The sequence below is a fragment of the Pinus tabuliformis genome, chromosome X, assembly GCF_031772625.1.
Source record: "Pinus tabuliformis cultivar Carrire ecotype Pingquan chromosome X, CPIR1, whole genome shotgun sequence".
Lineage (NCBI taxonomy): Eukaryota > Viridiplantae > Streptophyta > Pinopsida > Pinales > Pinaceae > Pinus > Pinus tabuliformis.
The window spans coordinates 939,298,994-939,318,827 of NC_142308.1; the positions used below are offsets into that span (position 1 = coordinate 939,298,994).

The following is a 19,834-nucleotide window of genomic DNA, read 5'->3' on the forward strand; positions in this document are numbered from 1 at the left end:
CACTTCCTGTAAGAAGACAACCCATGTACTTTTAGGGATGACTCACATGATGCACACTAGCAAGGAGCAATGTTATACATGAAGACAAAAGGTTGGGGGCGACAGGTTGTCTAGACATGCAAAAAAAGGATGGAAATGAATGCATTCAAGATATAAACTAAGTTAAGTTGAGCTAAGGATCCTTTAACTATAATGGAGTGGAAAATAGGCTTATAACAAATGTCCCCTAATGGATGAGGTCAAAAGAGAAATAATTACCAAAATGCATTACAACTAGGTATCAAAATGCAAGGAAGGAATCAGGAATCAAGGAACTATATTGGAGCATCTCTCACAACCAAGTCTCAATCATAAAAGTATCATCCCCAAGGTAAGCATGCTCATGCTTGGCATAAATAATAATTGAATATGACCACCAAAACTATACATTGTGGATACATGACATGAAATACTAGTACATGGTGATGAAGAAAACACAATGGATCCATGCCATAAATAAAAAGATCACAACCACTAGCAAATGTAATGTGGATCTATGTCATAGTATACCTTAGTAGGACTATGGACATATAGAAGAGAAGTTCCCTAGAATATCCCTTAAAATATATTATATGGTACAAACTTCAACACATCTTAGGAGGTTGCCATATAAGAGAGAGATGTCCCCAATTCCAAGTTCTTCTACTCAATCCCAATTATACGAATATGGAACATGTGTATAAATGAGATTGTGTTGAGCATGGTAGAAATTGTTTAATTATTGGATGATTGAGGTAAAATATTAACAAACATAAGGGGACCCACCATTGATATAAGTGGTTGCCAAGGTACCTAGCACAACCCATTGAATATGAGTAAATGAGCCAACAATCACTTATGGAATCGACCAATCAAGAGTCAATGAGATAAACTAATTGCTGATTGCGAAGAAGCCTTTCACTAAGTACTACAAGCTCCAATATACTACTAGTTCATAGATCTACCTCCTAAATAATGAGTTGAACTCAACAAGAGAAGATATATTGATGGAGGGCCTTAACGGGCCTTAATGTATCCCCTACCAATTGACACATAATAGACTAGGAGTTTATGTAAACATATGAAGTCACCAAGTACAAGTGACACAAGGATGGCCAAAACAAAAGGTCAAGAAGGACTGTAGATGATCGTTGGAGGTTTATACTTCCCTTAAAGATGTAACAAAATGACATAGAGGTGAATGTTGGGTAATTTAATTGTGAGTTAAATTATTTTAAAAAATGTCAATCCAAGTTTGTACACTTGCACAATATATGCTAAGAAATTAGCTTTCAATTTTGATTTTAAAATAACTCTATTCTATTAAAACCAAGTAATTAATGCATTAACTAAAGAAACTAAAAATTGCAATGAAATGACAAATCTTTAAATGAGAACAAAGGAACCTTAATTATGAGATGACAACTAGGTAAAGCACACACACTTGGAAATGAAAGTAAAGATGGTTATTCTAATGAAAGTAATGAAAGCAAAGACAATTTATTCTAAGAAAACAATAAACCATTAACCTAAAAAAAAAAATTAAATGGTGTTTTGAAGGGAAAGGTTTACCTTACCAATAATAGTCACCTTTGAGATTGACAAATCCACCCCTGGTTGCTTATAAACACTGTCATGCTGGAGGACAACAATAATTATATAAAGGTTCAAGCCTAATTTTTAGACATAAGGACCATAGATACATAAATCAAAATAATCATTGAAACAGATTACCTAAACTTTTTAAAAACTTAGAAATCATTGAAATGGGATAAAGAGAAAATAATTCTCCTTTTTATTTTTATTTTTGAAATTAAGAAACTATAATGAAAATTGTTTTATCAATTTTTCCATAATTTGTTTTTAAACTTTACACTCTAATACAAAATAGAGGTATATTTGGTCTTAGAATTTTCTTTTATTTACACAAACCATTCATTCACCAAAGATTTAAAATATAAGAAAAAAAAGAAATCAATGAATCGCTAAATCTTTTGTGTCTATATATGGCTTTCACACAAAAGGATTCAAATTTGGCGCAGCAAATTGACAATTGGTTATTTTTATCTGGAAAATTCATTAGAATTTTATGCCTTTAAATAGGCTACATTAGAGAAAAATACGATGGGTTGTTATTTCTTGTTTTTTTTTTTTTTATGTAATTATACCTACTCAAAATGTTTTATTAATAATTATAATCATTAATTTAATTTATTTTTTTTATTATGTAGATTTTGTAAATTTTATTTTAGTTTTACTTTTATGTAATTTGACGGAGTCAAAATGGTTAACTAAGACAATAAGAGACAAGACATTCCAACATCTCTTTCATATTGAGTGAAGAGCAAAAAATTACTTTACTAAAAATTATTCAAAATAGATTTCAACATTTTTAAATATATAAAATAATAATTTTATAACAAATAAAAAATTCTCTAAATAATATATTAATATTGAAATATTAATAATTATATTTGTATTTTATATATTTAAAGTTAGTGGAATTGAGGATATTGAAATATGCATAGTTTAACTAATAGAGGAAATGACAATTTTCAAGGTATTTCTTTTTATGTTAATTTTTACCAAAATTTAACAGATATTTTAAAAAAATTAGGCTGAAATTGTTTAATTTGTAGAATTCATGTGCACAAAGGGGTTTTCAAGGTTTATGCATTCAAATATGTATACTATAAGTTAGACTGCCTCTATTGAAATATTCCAGAACCATTTATTGTATTACATATTCTACAATTCAACAAAAGGAAATGTTTAATTTGCTCCACTTGTATTTTTCAAAACAAAAATAAAATATCCACTAAAATAAGAAAACAAGGTCGAGAATATATATATATATATATATATATATATATATATATATATATATATAACTTTTAATCATATAACAAATATTTCAATGTTCATATTAGGTAGTATAATTTTATATTATTCTAGTATTATTTTATTTTATATTTTCACTTTCTAAAAGGTAGAAGATTTACAATTCTTTTATCATTTAAATAAATATTCATATTAATTAATATATTTCAATATTAATTTCGTATATATTTTATATGGGGAAAAAATAGAAATAAATATATATTTTAGTGTTGACAATAAGTAAAATATTTCAATTCTTATTTTAAATAATTTTATTTTAATTGGGAAGATACTAAACAAAGGAAAAATAGATTAGATATAAAATACCTAGATATAGACATTAAGTAAATTTTACTTATTTTAATTTCAATTATATAAATAGATAAATAGAGTAATTATATACAAAGAAATAAAAAGATAGAAAGAGACTTGTTTTCAAATATTAGAGAGAGACTATATTTAAAAATATATAATAACAAAAGCACATTTTAATGTCCACAATGTATAATATAAATAAAATATTTCTATATCCATATTTAGATATAGATATATAATATAAAACAATTATAAATTATAAATTTCTTATAATAAAAACATTCTATTGGTGTTATTCAAAATTATAATTAATTATATATATAAAAAAAAGATGAGAAGTGAAAAATTTAATTACTCTCTACATTTTACTATAAAACTTTATTAAATTTATTATATGATTAAAAACTAAAAACTTGGATCTAGCATGTCAACCATACACATCACTCAGAAAGGTTGCAATGACCAACTTTTACAAACAGTTTAATTCATATTAAATGATGTATTTACCTATAAGTTGTTGTTCAAAATTTTATATACATGTATATAACATAAAAGAAACTAATCTACATTAAGTTTCTTCCGTTTGCACGTTAAATTGATTAAATTTATTATATGATTAAAAACTAAATAACTTGAATCTACAATATCAACCATAAACCTCACTTAAAAAAATTTGCAATAATACTCTCCACATTTGATAAATCTCACTTACCATACAACTGCCGTGAAGAAAGCCTGTGAAGTGGAGTCGTAAAGAACGAAGGCGAACTTTCCAGAGAGATCTCTGACGACCTGATCTGCAGGGTAGGGGCCACGATCTCTGAGAATACGATACGCTTCAATGACAATAGCCACTTCATTTGCTGATTTGTTGAGACCATATCGATGCCTCAACGCCGCTACGTTGTCCAAGGTGCCCAAGAATATGCAGAACATGTCATCTAAAGCACGGAAAGATCTGTGTCATTCAAGAATCACCAATTATAAGAAGAGATTTACAAAAGAGGAGTTAAAGAAAAGAAGTGAGAAGAGAAAAGATGCCTGGGTGTCAGGAGAGGCTGGCGGGACTGAGTGTAGGGCATGGCACCGGCATGAGCATCTCCAAGGTTAATACAGACTGTTCCAGAATCGGCAGAGGCGAAAAAGTCAACCAAATCGATACCATTTTTCCTCTGGTCAGCCTCAACAGTAGGCTCGTCAATTCCTTAGGGCCTTGTGCCACGGATCTCTTCAATACTGTCAGTATTTCTGGAGGCAGAAACAACTTTAAACCAAACTACACTACCTGGTTGGAGGAAAAAAAATCCAACGAGATATTCTTTTACAGAGAAGATAAGATACAGAACAGCACTGCGCTTGGCTAATATGCTACCGATTGCTTGCTTGCTTCTAACGAAGACAACGGGCGTTTGGTGTGAGAGGATGCTAGTATATATACGATTAATCATGTCCCACTTCATCGGGCACGTAACTGGATAACCACGCCAACTCGTTGTGTGACGTCTCGTAATGGTAAATTAATTATTTAATTTTAATTCAATAATTTTATTTTTTTAATGTGGAGAACGTCTCTTCGGCCCAATTAAAATTATTCCAAAATAAATTTCAACATTTTAAATATATAAAATAATCATTTTATAACAAACAAAAATTTCTCAAATAATATATTAATATTGAAATATTAATAATTATATTTGTATTTTATATATTTAAAGCTATGGAATTGATGATATTGAAATATGCTAGTTTAACCAATAGAGTAAATGTCAATTTTCAGGATATTTTTTCTAATAAATTTTAACCAAAATCTAAAGGATATTTCAAAAAAATTAACTAGAAATGTTTAATTTTTAGAATTCAAGTGCACACAAAGTTTTCAGGATTTATGCATTCAAATATGTTTTTTAACTAACAAAGAATCACAATCCTTTTTGAAATGTATCCAGTGAAAAACACCATTTCGTCTATAAGTTACATTGTTGAAATATTCCAAAACCATTTATTGTGTTAAGAAGTGTATTCTACAATTTAATACTTAATACTTAATTTGCTCCACTTGTAATTAACAAGTATCCTTTTTAAAACAAAAATAAAATATCAACAAAACTATATATATATTTCAATGTTCATATTAAATAGTATAATTTTATATAGAATAGTAAACTAAAAAATCTTACATTTCTGCTTTATAATATGTAAGAGATTTACGATTCTTTTACCATTTAAGTGATGATGGTGGTGATGATGATAGTTATATATATATATAACCAGTCTATATCAGATTTTTCAAATTTTCAAATTTACCAATTAAAAAATTTAATTACTCTTTACATTTGATAAATCCCCACTTACCATATACTTTATCAAATTTATTATATAATTAAAAACTAAATAACTTGAATCAACCAGTCAACCATAAACATTACTTTAAAAAATTACAATAACCAACTTTTACCAACAATTTAATTCATATTAAATAAAAATCAAATCTGCAATAACCAAATTTTAAAAACAGTTTTATTCTTATTAAATAAAAAATCAAACCGATGAATTTACATATAATTTGTTCACGTCAGAATCAAATCGATGTATTTACATACAAGTTGTTCATATCAGAATTCAACATCCTAATTGGCCGTGTTTATATCAAAATGCATGGGCCCAATTGGCCTCACTACCCACTCTAGGCATGCTAGCCTGCCTCTTGGCAAACGGATCTACTTTGAAGTTGGCCCCACACATTTGCCCCTTACTATCAACACGAGGCATCGGCATGAGCTTATGGAGAGGATGTTCAAAACTCTGCAAGCCACCAGATGTAGAGAAAAAACAACCTGCAAAGCCAAAGGCAACATCATTATAAAAAATAAATAAGAGAAAAAAATTACATTACTCTGCGTTATGTGTCAAACAGCTATTTAAACAATAATTTAGCAGTGCAATATTACCACGGGGAAAAGGAGCAAAAGATTTTCCACACCCTTCTTTCAGAACATTGGGCTCATCAGATAGGACCAGGCAACCATCAGCTGCAGTGCCCCAGAAGAAAGGCACTGAACCATCAGCATCCTGGCAAACACAAATAGTTTCAGTCAAAATGCCAAGAAATCCACAATTTCATGGCATACCTAAATGGAAAGTGCAAAACAAAGAAAAAGGAAATGGAGGGATGACAATGACAGGCGTACAACTGCAGTGAAGAAAGCCTGTGAAGTGGAGTCGTAAAGAACGAAGGCGAACTTTCCAGAGAGCTCTCTGACGACCTGATCTGCAGGGTAGGGGCCACGATCTCTGAGAGTGCGATACGCTTCAATGACAATAGCGACTTCATTTGCTGATTTGTTGAGACCATATCGTTGCCTCAACACCGCTACGTTGTCCAAGGTGCCCAAGAATATGCAGAACATGTCATCTACAGCACGGAAAGATCTGCGCCATTCAAGAATCACCAATTATGAGAATAGATTTACAAAATAGGAGACTAAAGAAAAGAAGTGAGAAGAGAAAAGATGCCTGGGTGTCAGGAGAGGCTGGCGCGACTGAGTGTAGGCCATGGCACCGGCATGCCCAAGGTTAATACAGACGGTTCCAGAATCGGCAGAGACGAAAGAGTCAACCAAATCGATACCATTTTTCCTCTGGTCAGCCTCAACAGTGGGGCTCGTCAATTCCTCAGGGCCTTGTGCCACGGATCTCTTCAATACTGTCAGCATTTTTGGAGGCAGAAACAACTTTAAACCAAACTACACTACCTGGTTGGAGGGAAAAAAAATACAACGTAGGAAATATTTTTTTACAGAGAAGATAAGATACAGAACAGCACTGGGCTTGGCTAATAAGCTACCGATTGCTTGCTTGCTTGCTTCTAACAAAGACAACGGTCGTTGGGTAGAGAGGATGTTAGTATATATACAATTAATCATGCCCCGCTTTATCGGGCACGTTAATGGATAACCACGACACCTCGTTGTGTGACGTGGATGCAGATTGAATCTGGTCGAGTCAGGGTGAGACTGATCCTGGATAATATTGTGGATAATTTTGGCACGCTTTTTTAAGAAGGTTCGAATTGCGAAAGATATTATCCATGATGTCCGAACCAAAGTAAATGTCAAAATAATTTAAAAGTTGTATTTATATTAATTGTTGATAAGTTTTATGAAGATATTGTAATTAATATTATTTTGAGAATGTGAACATAATTTGGAAAATGTATTTATATTAATATTGTTTATAAGTTTTATAAGGATATTATAATTAATATTTTTTATTGGAAAATTAGTTTATTATTATTATTTTTATTTATTTTTTGCTTTAAAAGAATTTAGTAACTTGCTTGATATGTAATTATTAGTAAATTTTTGAGGTTTATAATTTATTTCATAAATCTAGTGGGTCTATGATTTGTTCTGCTATCCTTAAACCAAGTCATAAATAAGAAAATTTATATATGAATTTTTCTAGTTTTAACAATTTTATATATCTCATATTATCTTTAGAAGAAGAGTTATGAGGGTCCGTGAAAGAGTTCTGAGGCTCGGTGAAAAAGTTAAACACGTACTCTATATATTCTTCGCATATATTCTTCGGTGAAAGAGTTTTGAGGCTCGGTGAAAGAGTTAAACACATATTTATATATTCTTCGCATATATTCTTAGGTGAAAGAGTTTTGAGGCTCGGTGAAAGAGTTAAAAACATACTCTATATATTCTTCGGTGAAAGTGTTCCGAGGCTCAGTGAAAGTGTTAAAAACATACTCTATATATTCTTGGCATATATTCTTACTCTATATATTCTTCGCATATATTCTTCGGCGAAAGAGTTTTGAGGCTCGGTGAAAAAGTTAAACACGTACTCTATATATACTTCGGTGAAAGAGTTCTGAGGCTCGGTGAAAGAGTTAAACACTTACTTTATATATTCTTCAGTGAAAGAGTTCTAAGGCTCATTGAAAGAACTAAAAACGTACTCTATATATTCTTTGCATATATTCTTCAGTCTGCGGGTTGCGGTGGGCATGGGCGATCTGCAGTTAGTTACCAAAGATTACCAAGGGCAGACGAACGATCTGCAGTCAGGTTTGCTGATATCAAGTGCATACATTCCTTATCTTTTTCTTTTTCTAATACATATTTGCTCATATAATTTCAAGTATGAATATTTCACCACAGTTACCAAAGATTACCAAGGGAAGACCTAGCACAGTTACTCTACAAGGCATTTATGACTATATAGAGTTTTTAGAGAAACGTAGAGAAGAAAGAGAAGCCAAGCTACAAAAAGAGTTAGAAGCCATGCTGGAAAATAAATTTGCATCTCTTGAAGACACGATCCAAAAACAAATAGAAAATAAAATAGAACTACTAGAGAATAAAATGGAGGCAATGGAGACTAGACTGCAGGTTATAGAAAAACAAAACCAAGATACTAACCAACCATCCCAGCAAGGAGATGCTGATACTTTAGAGAGTCTTAAAATGAAATACATGATTAAAGAACTAGAAGAAAAAGTTAATAGCCGCCTCAACCTAAATAAAGTGGTAGATAAGTTAGATATCAAACCAATTAAATATGAAATGAAAAAATTAATAGAATTAGACCACGAACGTAACAAAAGTGCCTTAAACCTTATAATATTCGGTTTAAAAGAGGAAGTACATGAGGATACTTTAGCCTTATCCCAGACAGAACTACATAATAGATTACAAATTGAAACATTGTGTCTCACAGAAGCAACAAGGTTGGGGAAATTAACCGAGAATAAAGAAAGACTAATCTGCATAAAGGTGAGCTCCACTGATCATAATCACGACATACTTAGTAAAACCTCAAGTCTAAAAGGAACGGGAATATTCATAAATGAAGATCTCATTCCAGAAGATCAAGCAGAATTAAGAAAGGAGGTTCAAAAGGTAAAAGAAGCTAGAAAGGAAGGAAAATGGGCAATAATCAGAAATAGAAAAGCCTTTATTCGAGATAGAAACCAAAAAGATAGTAATCAATAGCAATTAAACATGCTCCTGATCCTTTCTTGGAATTGTCGGGGCTTCCCATGGAACAAAGGCCCCAAGCTAAGTTGGATTTCAAATGATGTTGATATTGTTTTGCTTGTTGAAACTTGGGAGCACGAAGAATCTAAGGTCCCTAACATAGATGGCTTTACGCTATGGTCTACCTGGAACAAGCGATCCTCCCGTAGAGACATTGGGGGAATAGCTTGTTACATTAATAAGAACATCTCCCCCCATGTTAGGATTTATAAAAACGACCCTCACAACCAATATAGTTGGATAGAGATCAAAGACATTAATAATAAAAAGTCCTACATACAATATGTTATTTTCCCCCCATTAATTCTAACTTCTACAAGAAGAAGAATCTAGATAAAACTAACCCTTACAATGGTTTAGAGAATGATATTTCTAGCCTAAGGAATGACGGTAATATCCTTTTAATAGGTGACTTTAATGCTCGAACTTCAAACAACCAAGCTATTATTCTAAGCAATCATTCCAACCCTAATCCTCTTTGGTTAGACGAAGACCCTACTCTGGCTAGCAGGTACAAAAGGAGCTCTAAAGATCTCAGGGAAAATTTGTTTGGGTCAGAGCTAGTCAAGCTCTGTAGTGCTCAGGATCTCATAATTTGCAACGATCTAAAGAAGTGGCCCAATTCCAGCAAGATGACCTGCATCCATGGACTTGGTAGCAACGTGGTATACTACGTTATTTCCGATCTTCCATTATACAACGAAATAATAAATTTTGACATCTTAAACAACCACGAACCTGACTCTGATCATAGGCCTTTACTTATAACTCTCAATTTTGTCATGCATAGAGTTCCCATAGAAAATAATACTTATAGCCAAAAGAATTTAATATTTGATAGAAATAAAAATGATCTCTTTCTAAATGAATTAAGAACTAATTTGCTTCCTTTATCTAGTATAGACAACATAGAAGAACTCTATCATAATTTTACTACAACCCTCTCATATTCTATTAACAAGTTCTCAATTGAAGTTTCAAATAATAAAAGAAATAGCAAAACCAAACCATGGTATGACAAAGATTGTAAAAGTGCGAGGAGAGAAATTAAGGAAGTTGTTGATGAATCTCTTAAAATGGGCAAGATAAAAATATACAAAGCCCTAACTAAAAGGAAAAAGAGGCAGTACATTCGTCAAAGACAGGAGAATCTCTTACACCTCTCTAAGGTAGCTCCTAAGAAATTTTGGAGGCAAATTCTAACTAGGAAGACTAAGGATAATAATAAAATTGCTCTTCACGATTGAAATTCCTATCTTAAAAAGCTTTATGAATCTCCAAATGTCATGGATAATTTGGAAACCCTTCTCACAACGAAAGAAGTTTTCTCTTTAGAAGACATTAAGTTTGGGGTTAGTCACCTCTGTTACACAAAAATATCGTCACCATGATTATTTGCAGTCAGTATGGGTCTATCATCACTTGTATTGTCCTCCTAAGCAAGTCTAGGACCTCAGCTCTTCAAATCAAGCTTTGGAAGTGGGAGAAAGACATTAAAAATCAATGTAACTCTGGTTCCACACTTTCTCTCATGGTCACCTGCGGTCCTGCACCTTCTGTGTTCAAAAGCTGCGTACCTGCCCGCTCTGTTCCTAACGGTGCAGGTGCGGACCCCTGTGAAAGTCAAAAGGCACAATTTTTATCTTAAAAAACTCACTTTGGGTTAATTCTAGAGTTTTCTAGAAGGAATTTTGACGTGGATTGTTCGCTCTGAGGTGGTTCATGCATCCCAAAAGAGAAGGAGCTAATCCCTTGACTAAAGGAGCTATCCCTTTGAAGGAGGGCTTTATCCCTTTGAAGGAGGACCTAGTAACTTCCCTCCATTGCACTATAAATACAGGCATTGGGGTGAGGACTAGGGAGGTTAGAAGCTGAACATTTTGAGGGTAGATGCTGGTGAAATTGAGACTCTTTGGTTGAGCTTGAGAGGAGAGATCACATACCTCTTGGTTCCATTGGAGAGTGAGTGAAACTTGTCAAAGTAGAGGAGACATCTTGTTGGACCCTGGGAGGAGCTTGTACAGCGTCAAGGCAAAGTTTGTAAGGTTCTTCTTCTTTTGAATTAATACAATCAAACTCATTTTTCTCAACAAGTATCTTATGTTATTTGTTTCATGGACTCCTTGACTTTCATGTTAAATATGTTTTATGCAATTGGTTTTTTAGGTTCTATTTAATGTGTTTGCCTTGTTTGTGTTTGCAGATTCGCGAAAAGGAGCTCATTTGGATCAAAGGAGCGAGGGCATCCACAAGCTTGCGTTGGACCAAAGGTAGGCCCTAAAAACCTTTGTTTGCTATTGTTAATTAAAGCATATTTAGAGAAAGATAGTTTCTGGTTGGTCTGCTTGTCGTTAGGTCTTCTTTAGATTCTAGGAAGGTCCATCTTGTCCACAAGATTGACCCATTCCGCACGGCAAAATGGCGACTCCACTGGGGAGTTGCGGCAGTTGCAGCAATCGTTTGAGATGGAGTACTAGGTGCAATAGGCCCAGACTGAGAAACTACCGAAGGTACAGAAGTTTGAATATTAGACTGGACTAGTTGCTGGGGTGAACCAGAAACTAAGGGTTGTCCAGTTTGAGATGACAACTGTACATTTGGCTGCAACACCTGTTGAGTTTACGATGGATCCCACACTATGTTCATTCCGGGGTACTGACCCATAACAGGTTGAGAATACTGGGGACCATAACCGGGTTGAGGGTAGGTTTGATAATTGAAAGGTACATTTCCCGTCCCTTGAACATAAGATTGACCTTGGGGTGGTTGGAAACCTTGGTTCGAGTACTGACCTTGGGGTAGATACCCCTGAGACATGTACTGATACTGAGGTTGACCTTGAGGTATAAATTGATACTGGGGTTGACCTTGGGGTACATATTGAGTCTGGGGTTGACCTTGAGGAATGTATTGTACCGTAGGCACGTACTGTCCTTGAGGTTGCCCCCCAGAGGCAAACTATGTACCTTGAGGTTGCCCCCCAGGCGGTAACTGGCCACCCTGAGGTTGAGAATTGGAAATAGAACCTGACATCATAAGAATGTCTTCTACGCTCAACGGCTTTGCACCATTGCTTCCAGTGAATAACCCTTATTCAATGGGTTGAGGAGATGCTCCCGAAAAAGTACCAGAAAGTGACTGATACCCAGAGGGAACAGAAGGACCTCCGTACAAAAAAGATTCAGGCGATTGAGTAAACATGGATGACTGACCTGACATATTTATGGGAGTATAAAAACCCCTAGGTTGATAAGGAGCACGAGGTGGTGAAAAACTTAACACTGGGTTTTCCAAATAATTAGTCTAAGAAAGATACCAAGTAGTACTTCTAGGTGGACTGTAAAAAATTGATTCACGCTCCCTTAGATCAATAACAGGTTGATTTTCAGGGATAGGGATGCCTACTTCTTCTTCCGGAGCAAGTTCTTCAATAGCTATCAAAATAGAAGGAAGATTTTCGGTGATTACTCTTTCTACCCTAGGTGAATTAGGAGCACTAGAAGTTGGAGAGACAAACCCCGACGTTGGAGTAACAGATTCAGATATCTCAGGTTCTTCACCTATATCACTAGTAGATGAAAAGCTACCAGCAAGTTCGGAAACCGAAATAGCTTCAGGATTATAACCTGTTTCTAGAGTTTGGTAATCAGGATGAACAACCAATGAAGACTCTCTTTCTTCAGGTGACCCAACTTTACTGCCACTAGGAGTTACGAGGACTTTCAAGCCTTCAAGATGGCTCGGGACTTCTTCAGGAGGTTGGCCCCGAAGTCTACGGGACTTCCTCAGTAAATTGGCCACGGCTACAAACTCAGGAGACTGGCCCCGAAGTCTACGGGACTGTCTCGGTAAATTGGCCACGGCTACAAACTCAGGAGTATCAACAGCTCCGGTTTCTACTGTTCATGTATCTACTCCTCAAACATCTTTACCACCGTCTGGATCTACGATTCAAACTACAGTTCAGATGTCTGTAGGACAACTTGGTTTAAGTACGGTTGTCACAAGTCAACCACAATTCACTTATCAACCGTACCAGGGACAGTACCAATTCGATCCTGCTGTCCAGCAGCCAGTTTATCAGTATCAACCGTATCCTGGGTACACTTATCAACAACCTCAACAACCCCAGTACGGTCCAGTCAATCCTGGTTTTCAAAGAGGATACAATATCCTGAACGCAATTCCTATTCCTAGTTATCCTGGATATCCTCCTCCTAGGGCTGGTCTCATGACCCAGAGTTTTAGGGATCCTAATCAGTAGCTACCGTTTATCGCAACTTTGGACTTACCAAACTTGTCGCGCCTAACGAACAATCCAATTAATTATCTTCCGTTTTGGCCGCCAATGCCGAACAAGTTTCCCAGTGACATTCCCAAGTTCGAAGGTAAATCTGGAGAGGACCCGTCAAACCATGTGATGACTTACCACCTTTGGTGTGCGTCTAACTCCATCACAGATGATTCGATCCGTCTTAGACTTTTCCAGCGCACTCTAATTGGTCTCGCGACCAAGTGGTACATTGAGTTACCGCGAGGCACTTTTTATAATTTTAGTCAGTTAGCTACCTCGTTTTTAACTCATTTCCAGTTGCCAGTCCGATATGACAATGGCACGGAATTGTTAACTTCGCTAAAACAATTGAAATCCACGTACATTTCAGATCATATTCATGAGTGGAGACGTCGACGACGTTTAGTGAAGGTATTTATTCCGGATCAAATCTTAGCTGAGTGGTTTGTAAAATCTTTGTTGCCAAGGATCACTGAAGATGTTGCTAAAGCCGGAGTTGTTACTGAGGAGCAAGTGATTGCTCAAGCACAATACCTTGACTTAGTCTATACTCAGTCAGGTACGTTACACGAAAAGATCCCCGATCTTCCCAAGTCAAATCAAATCACTGCAACTCCTTTGGGATCTCATGCCGCTGACGGTATGATTGGTACGGTTAACACTAAAGGTAAGAAGAAGTCTTCCAAGAATTCTTCTCCTATCATAACCTTGCCTAATTCCCCGACAGGAGATTCTTCTGCAGAGGTTTCCGCCGACATTCACGTTGTAGAATCATCTACGACTAAATCAAAATCCGGTGGAAAGAAGAAAGGAAAGAAGAAGAATAAAACAGACAAAAGTTCAAAAGAGAAATATGAAAAGGCGGAATCCAATGATGAAAAGCGCAAACCTCGTTATCCATGTCTCATTTGTGACGAAGAACATTTTACAAGAGACTGCCCTCATCGAGCAGAGGTTGCAAAGATCGTCAAAGGTTCCCAAACTCCTGCTATTTTGAAGGATCCATTTCCAAATCAAGATAGCAAGATGATAGGTTCTTCCTCGAATGCCAATGAAGAACCCATATTGATGATGTCCCATGTAAGGATTGTGACTCGATCGCAAGATTATGGTAGTAAAAGTCTTGTTGATGGCAAAGAAGCAGAATCTTCTCATTCTAATCCATCAACCTCAGCTCCCGGTTCCGATCCACTATAGATTGAGAAACCTAATCCAGACTTAGTAATCAAACCGCCTGCCAAGGGTATACTTCGAAAGTTAGCTTTCAATCCACATGCGAGTGCGGCTCAGAATTATAACATTGTTGAGGATTTAGCTATTTCACCCTCAGCAATGTCGGCTTTGGAAGTGCTGCAATCATGCCCAGCACAACGTAAATTACTTTTGTCGGCTATAGGAGCTGTTGATGTTCAGGACCCGAACCTAATAATCTTTGATCTAGAAAATAGTACACCGCGGTTGCCTCATCAAATGGCTTTCCAGATCCCAGTGATAGTAAAAAACAAGCCTATTCATCGGACTGTAATTGATGAGGGAGCCTCAACGTGTATTATGTCGATACAGTGTTGGAGATCGCTTGGTTCTCCTTCACTAAATCAATCCCCGACAATTCTTAAGGCCTTTGATGGCCGTGGGTTTCATCCTTTTGGCATTCTACAGGATTTGCCTATAGGGGTTGAAGGAAAAACCGTTAGTCTAGATGTGGAGGTGGTTGATGCCCCTCTAGACTACAACCTTCTCTTGGGTCGAAGTTGGTCTTACGCTATGACAGCGGTCGTTTCATCGGTCTTTAGAGTCATAAAGTTTCCACATAATGGAAAGATCGTTACAATAGACCAGCTGGCTTACTTCTCATCCGACCCAGCCTCTTCAGAGAGTATTCAGCATGTCGGTAAAACGACTATCCCATATAAGGATGTTGGAGTAGGATTAGTTAAAGATGCCGGTTTACTGGGAACTTTTCCTTTTCCTCCAATCAACGCATCATCTTCATTTGCAACCATTCATATGATTACATCAGACACTATTTTTTATGACGATCCTTGGATCGTTCCTTCTGAATCTGAAATAGACTCATTTGGTAATTTTATGCCTTTAAGTCCATATGAAATTGCCTATGAAGCCGTGCAGTATTTTGCCGACCTGTGTTCAACCGAAAATGACTTAATGAATGTGGTCCATGAGGAATCACTTTTCACATCAACCTCGGATTTAACTACGTTTTCTGAACTTGTTCACTCTGATGAGAAAATTCGTGAAATCCTATGTGTAGATGATTTACCATGGGAAGATCTCCATCATAGATCTTCGTTTTTACCTGAGGATGATCGTTTTGAAAATGATTTCTCATCAATATTTACGACTGAATATGTCAAGGAACCTCAGAATCCAATGAAACATCTCGATTCAGAGTTAAATTTGGGAAACATCTCTCGAACTATTCCCATTGACATTTCGGTTAAGCCCGGAATTGTTGAGAACATTCATATAGGTGCCTCGTGTACAGATGACGAAATCCAGTTATATAAGGCCCTATTTCAAGAATTCCGCGACGTGTTTGCCTGGTCCTATGAGGAAATGCCAGGAATTGATCCCGCGATTGTTGTTCATGAGATCAAGACTTACCCGGATGCTGAACCCGTCCGGCAACGTTTGCGTCAAATTCACCCACGAAAAGCTGCTGCAATTAAAGTAGAAGTTGAAAAACTATTGAAAGCAGGTTTCATTTATCTGATCCCGTTAACGTATTGGGTATCGAACATTGTTCCGGTTAACAAAAAATAGGGAACAATAAGAATATGCATCGACTATAGGGACATTAATCGAGCTTGTCCAAAGGACAACTACCCAACTCCCTATATCGATCAACTCATTGATGATTGTGCCGGTAGCGAAATATTTTCCTTTATGGACGGTTTTTCCGGATACAATCAAATCAACATTCTACCTGCCGATCAACCAAAAACGGCTTTCATTTGTCCATGGGGGACATTTGCTTATTGCAAATTACCTTTTGGGCTCAAGAATGCCGGAGCAACTTTTCAAAGGGCGATGTCTTATGCGTTTCATGACATCAAACACATTGTGCAACCGTATCTCGATGATTTGCCTGCTCATTCATTACATCGAGCTGACCACCTCGTCCACTTACATGCAATTTTTATGAGCTATAGGCATTATCGTATTCGGTTGAACCCACACAAATGTGTCTTCTATATAGAAATGGGTCGATTGCTGGGATTTGTAGTTTCGAAAGCCGGCATTCGCGTTGATCCCTCGAAGGTCGAAGCTATTATCAATTTGCCTCCTCCTTCGAGTCTTCGCCAACTCCAAAGTTTGCAGGGAAAAGCAAACTTTTTACGACGATTCATTCCTAACTACGCCGAGGTTACAAAGGGTTTTACACGGTTGTTAAAAATAAATAATCAATTTTCTTGGGATGAGATAGCTCAAAAATCTTTTGATGCACTCAAACACGCGTTGACCCATGCACCATTGTTGCATCCTCCCAACTACAACAAGGATTACTTTTTGTATCTCGCCGCCTCCCATTCCACCATTGGAATGGTCTTAGTTCAGGAAGATGAATTCGGAACGGAACATATGATATATTACCTTAGTCGAACATTAAATCCAACTGAGCTAACATACTCACATGTGGAGAAATTGGCATTGGCAGCTGTTCAAGCTGTCCAATGTTTTCGTCACTACATTTTACTACGCAAAACTACAGTCATTTCGGATTGCAACCCTATGATCTACATTTTGACCAAACAATTGCTAGTGGGCAAGTACTCTAAATGGATCGTTATCCTGCAGGAGTTCGACTTGGAGTTTGAGAAATCCAAGTCTAAGAAATCTTTAGTTTTTGCAGAGTTAATGTGTGACTTCCCGCGTGCTGACACGGAAACTGTGGCCGAGGAACCCATTGCGGACGAATCTTTGTTTCTAATCAGCACTTTAGATCCGTGGTATGGGGATATCATCATCTATCTCCAGACCCAATCCTTTCGGTCAGAAATTTCAAAGTCGGAACGTCGAAAAATTCGCTTCCAGTCCCAACAATTCAAAATTATTGGAGATACTCTTTATCACCGTGGGGCGGATTCTATTTTTCGACGTTGCTTAACTCACGAAGAAGCTGAAAGGGTTTTGAATGACTGTCACTCTGGAGCATGTGGCGGTCATATGTCTGGGTATGCCATAGCCCAAAAGATATTGCGCGCTGGCTACTTCTGGCCGTCTTTATTTAAAGATTGTATTACGGCGGTCTGAAAATGCCATAACTGCCAGATTTTTTATCGTAATATGCGCACTCCACCCGCTCCTCTCCACCCTATAATTGCCATTGGTCCTTTTGCCAAATGGAGTATCGATTTTATTACATGTAACCCTCACTCGGTCGGGGGGCATGCGTATATCATCCTTGCGGTAGATTATTTTACTAAGTGGGCCGAGGCGATGCCTACATTCGAGGCAGATGGCAAGACAACTGCAATTTTCGTGTTCAATCATATAATTGCTAGGTTTGGTGTCCCACAAGCAATAATCACTGATCATGGGCGTCATTTTCGAAACGTTATGATGACCGAACTTACAGGCCAGCTTGGTTTACGTCACGATAGTTCAACTCCTTATTATCCACAAGCGAATGGTCTGGTTGAGTCCATCAACAAAGTTTTAGTTATCATGATTCGACGAATCATTGGGATTCATCGGTCGAATTGGCACAACATGCTATTTTCAGTGCTTTGGGCATACCGAAGTTCAGTAAAAACATCAACAGGGTTCACTCTCCAACTAGTTTATGGTTTGGAAGCCATGTTACCCATTGAGTGCGAAATCCCGTCACTGCAAATGGCCATCGAGTTACTTCCAGCTACTTCCGAAGAGGAAAAGCATTTGTTATACTTAGCTCGATTAGATGAGAATCGACGAGATGCTGCATTGGCGATCGAGACTCACACAAAACGTATGAAAGCTCAGTATGATCGGAATGTGACCCCTCACAATTTTTTGGAAGGAGACCTAGTGTTATTGTATGATCAAGCTAATGATAAATTAGGTGCTAGAAAATTCGTTCCTATGTGGCATGGGCCCTATATTGTCAAGCGAAAGCTAGCAAAAGGGGCCTATGAGTTGGTAGACTTTGACGGGGACTCTTTAGGTAAACCCAGAAATGGTCTTTACTTGAAGAGGTATTATGCTTAAAAGAATGGGTATGGAGATTTTTAGTTAGATTAGTTTTTCTTTCTAGCAAGTGTGTTTTAGTTGAAAAGTGTGCTTAGCTTAGAGAGTGTTTTTCGTCGTTACTCCTTCTTATCTTGGTTTTACTCTTGATATTGCAGATGTCGATGCCTCTCCAAACATACATTGGATTTGCGGATGGTGCTTGTCGTAGTACACGGAACATCTCTTCCGCAGCTTGGGTTATCTATTCACCCTCTGACGAGTTAGTTTCTATGCATGGGGTAAGCCTCGGTTAAACAACAAACAACATTGCAGAGTACAGTGCAGTGATTGAATTATTGTCTGAATCTATTTCATTTGGGATTCGGAGTTTGATAGTGAGGTTAGATTCTGAACTCGTTGTATTACAGCTTAATAGAGTGTATGCCATTAGAAATCCAGTGTTATTAAGATTATTTTTGAGAGTGCGTCTCTTGGAACGTGAGTTTGATTACATTGAATATCAGCATATTCCAAGGTCTTTAAATACATTAGCAGATGCAATTGCTTCTCGAATGTTAAATAGACATTTGCAATAATCATACATGTGAATTTAAAATCGTTCCATAACATGATTTACAAGATAAGCCGGTAAGAGTGATATATATATATATATATATATATATATATATATATATATATATATATATATATATATATATAGATATATATAGGAGTGTGTCAAAAAATACATCGTCCTCGATCATAGGTTGAAAAACACCTTATGATCGGCAAAAATGATAAGCACAAAAAACAAAAATGTCACATGTGCCCACAAAAGGCGATCATCCTATCACTGGTGATGATCTCTATAAGAAACCACTGCCCGGGCCACCTTGCAAAGGAACCTCCTAAAAGGTCCCAGGACTCCAATCACATAGCGCTGAAGTCGACGAGGAATGTCGTCTATAGTGGTCTCAGGAATATCCCCTGTCAAGCGCTCAAGATGGCCCTCCAACTCGGCCAAAACCTCTGCTGATTCGTCCTATGGGGCTGGGAAGGGTGCAACTGGTTGTTTCCTCTCGAAAGGCCGGAGAGCGGCTGGTCG

General features: G+C 36.5%; 2 protein-coding genes across 2 annotated transcripts; both read right to left on the bottom strand.

Moving 5' to 3' along the window:
- Nucleotides 1-3,921: 3,921 nt before the first annotated feature.
- Nucleotides 3,922-4,673, bottom strand: LOC149142791 (stem-specific protein TSJT1-like). Its single transcript, XM_089451581.1, has 3 exons — nt 4,539-4,673; nt 4,255-4,385; nt 3,922-4,171 (listed from the first exon to the last, which is right to left on the bottom strand). The coding sequence occupies exons 1-3, from the start codon at nt 4,671-4,673 to the stop codon at nt 3,922-3,924; spliced, it is 516 nt and encodes a 171-aa protein (XP_089307707.1).
- A 1,035-nt stretch (nt 4,674-5,708) lies between these two features.
- LOC149142792 (stem-specific protein TSJT1-like) lies at nt 5,709-7,099 on the bottom strand. The gene is made up of 4 exons (XM_089449078.1): nt 6,727-7,099; nt 6,402-6,642; nt 6,162-6,282; nt 5,709-6,047 (listed from the first exon to the last, which is right to left on the bottom strand). The coding sequence occupies exons 1-4, from the start codon at nt 6,924-6,926 to the stop codon at nt 5,860-5,862; spliced, it is 750 nt and encodes a 249-aa protein (XP_089305204.1). The 5' UTR covers nt 6,927-7,099; the 3' UTR covers nt 5,709-5,859.
- Nucleotides 7,100-19,834: the final 12,735 nt, after the last annotated feature.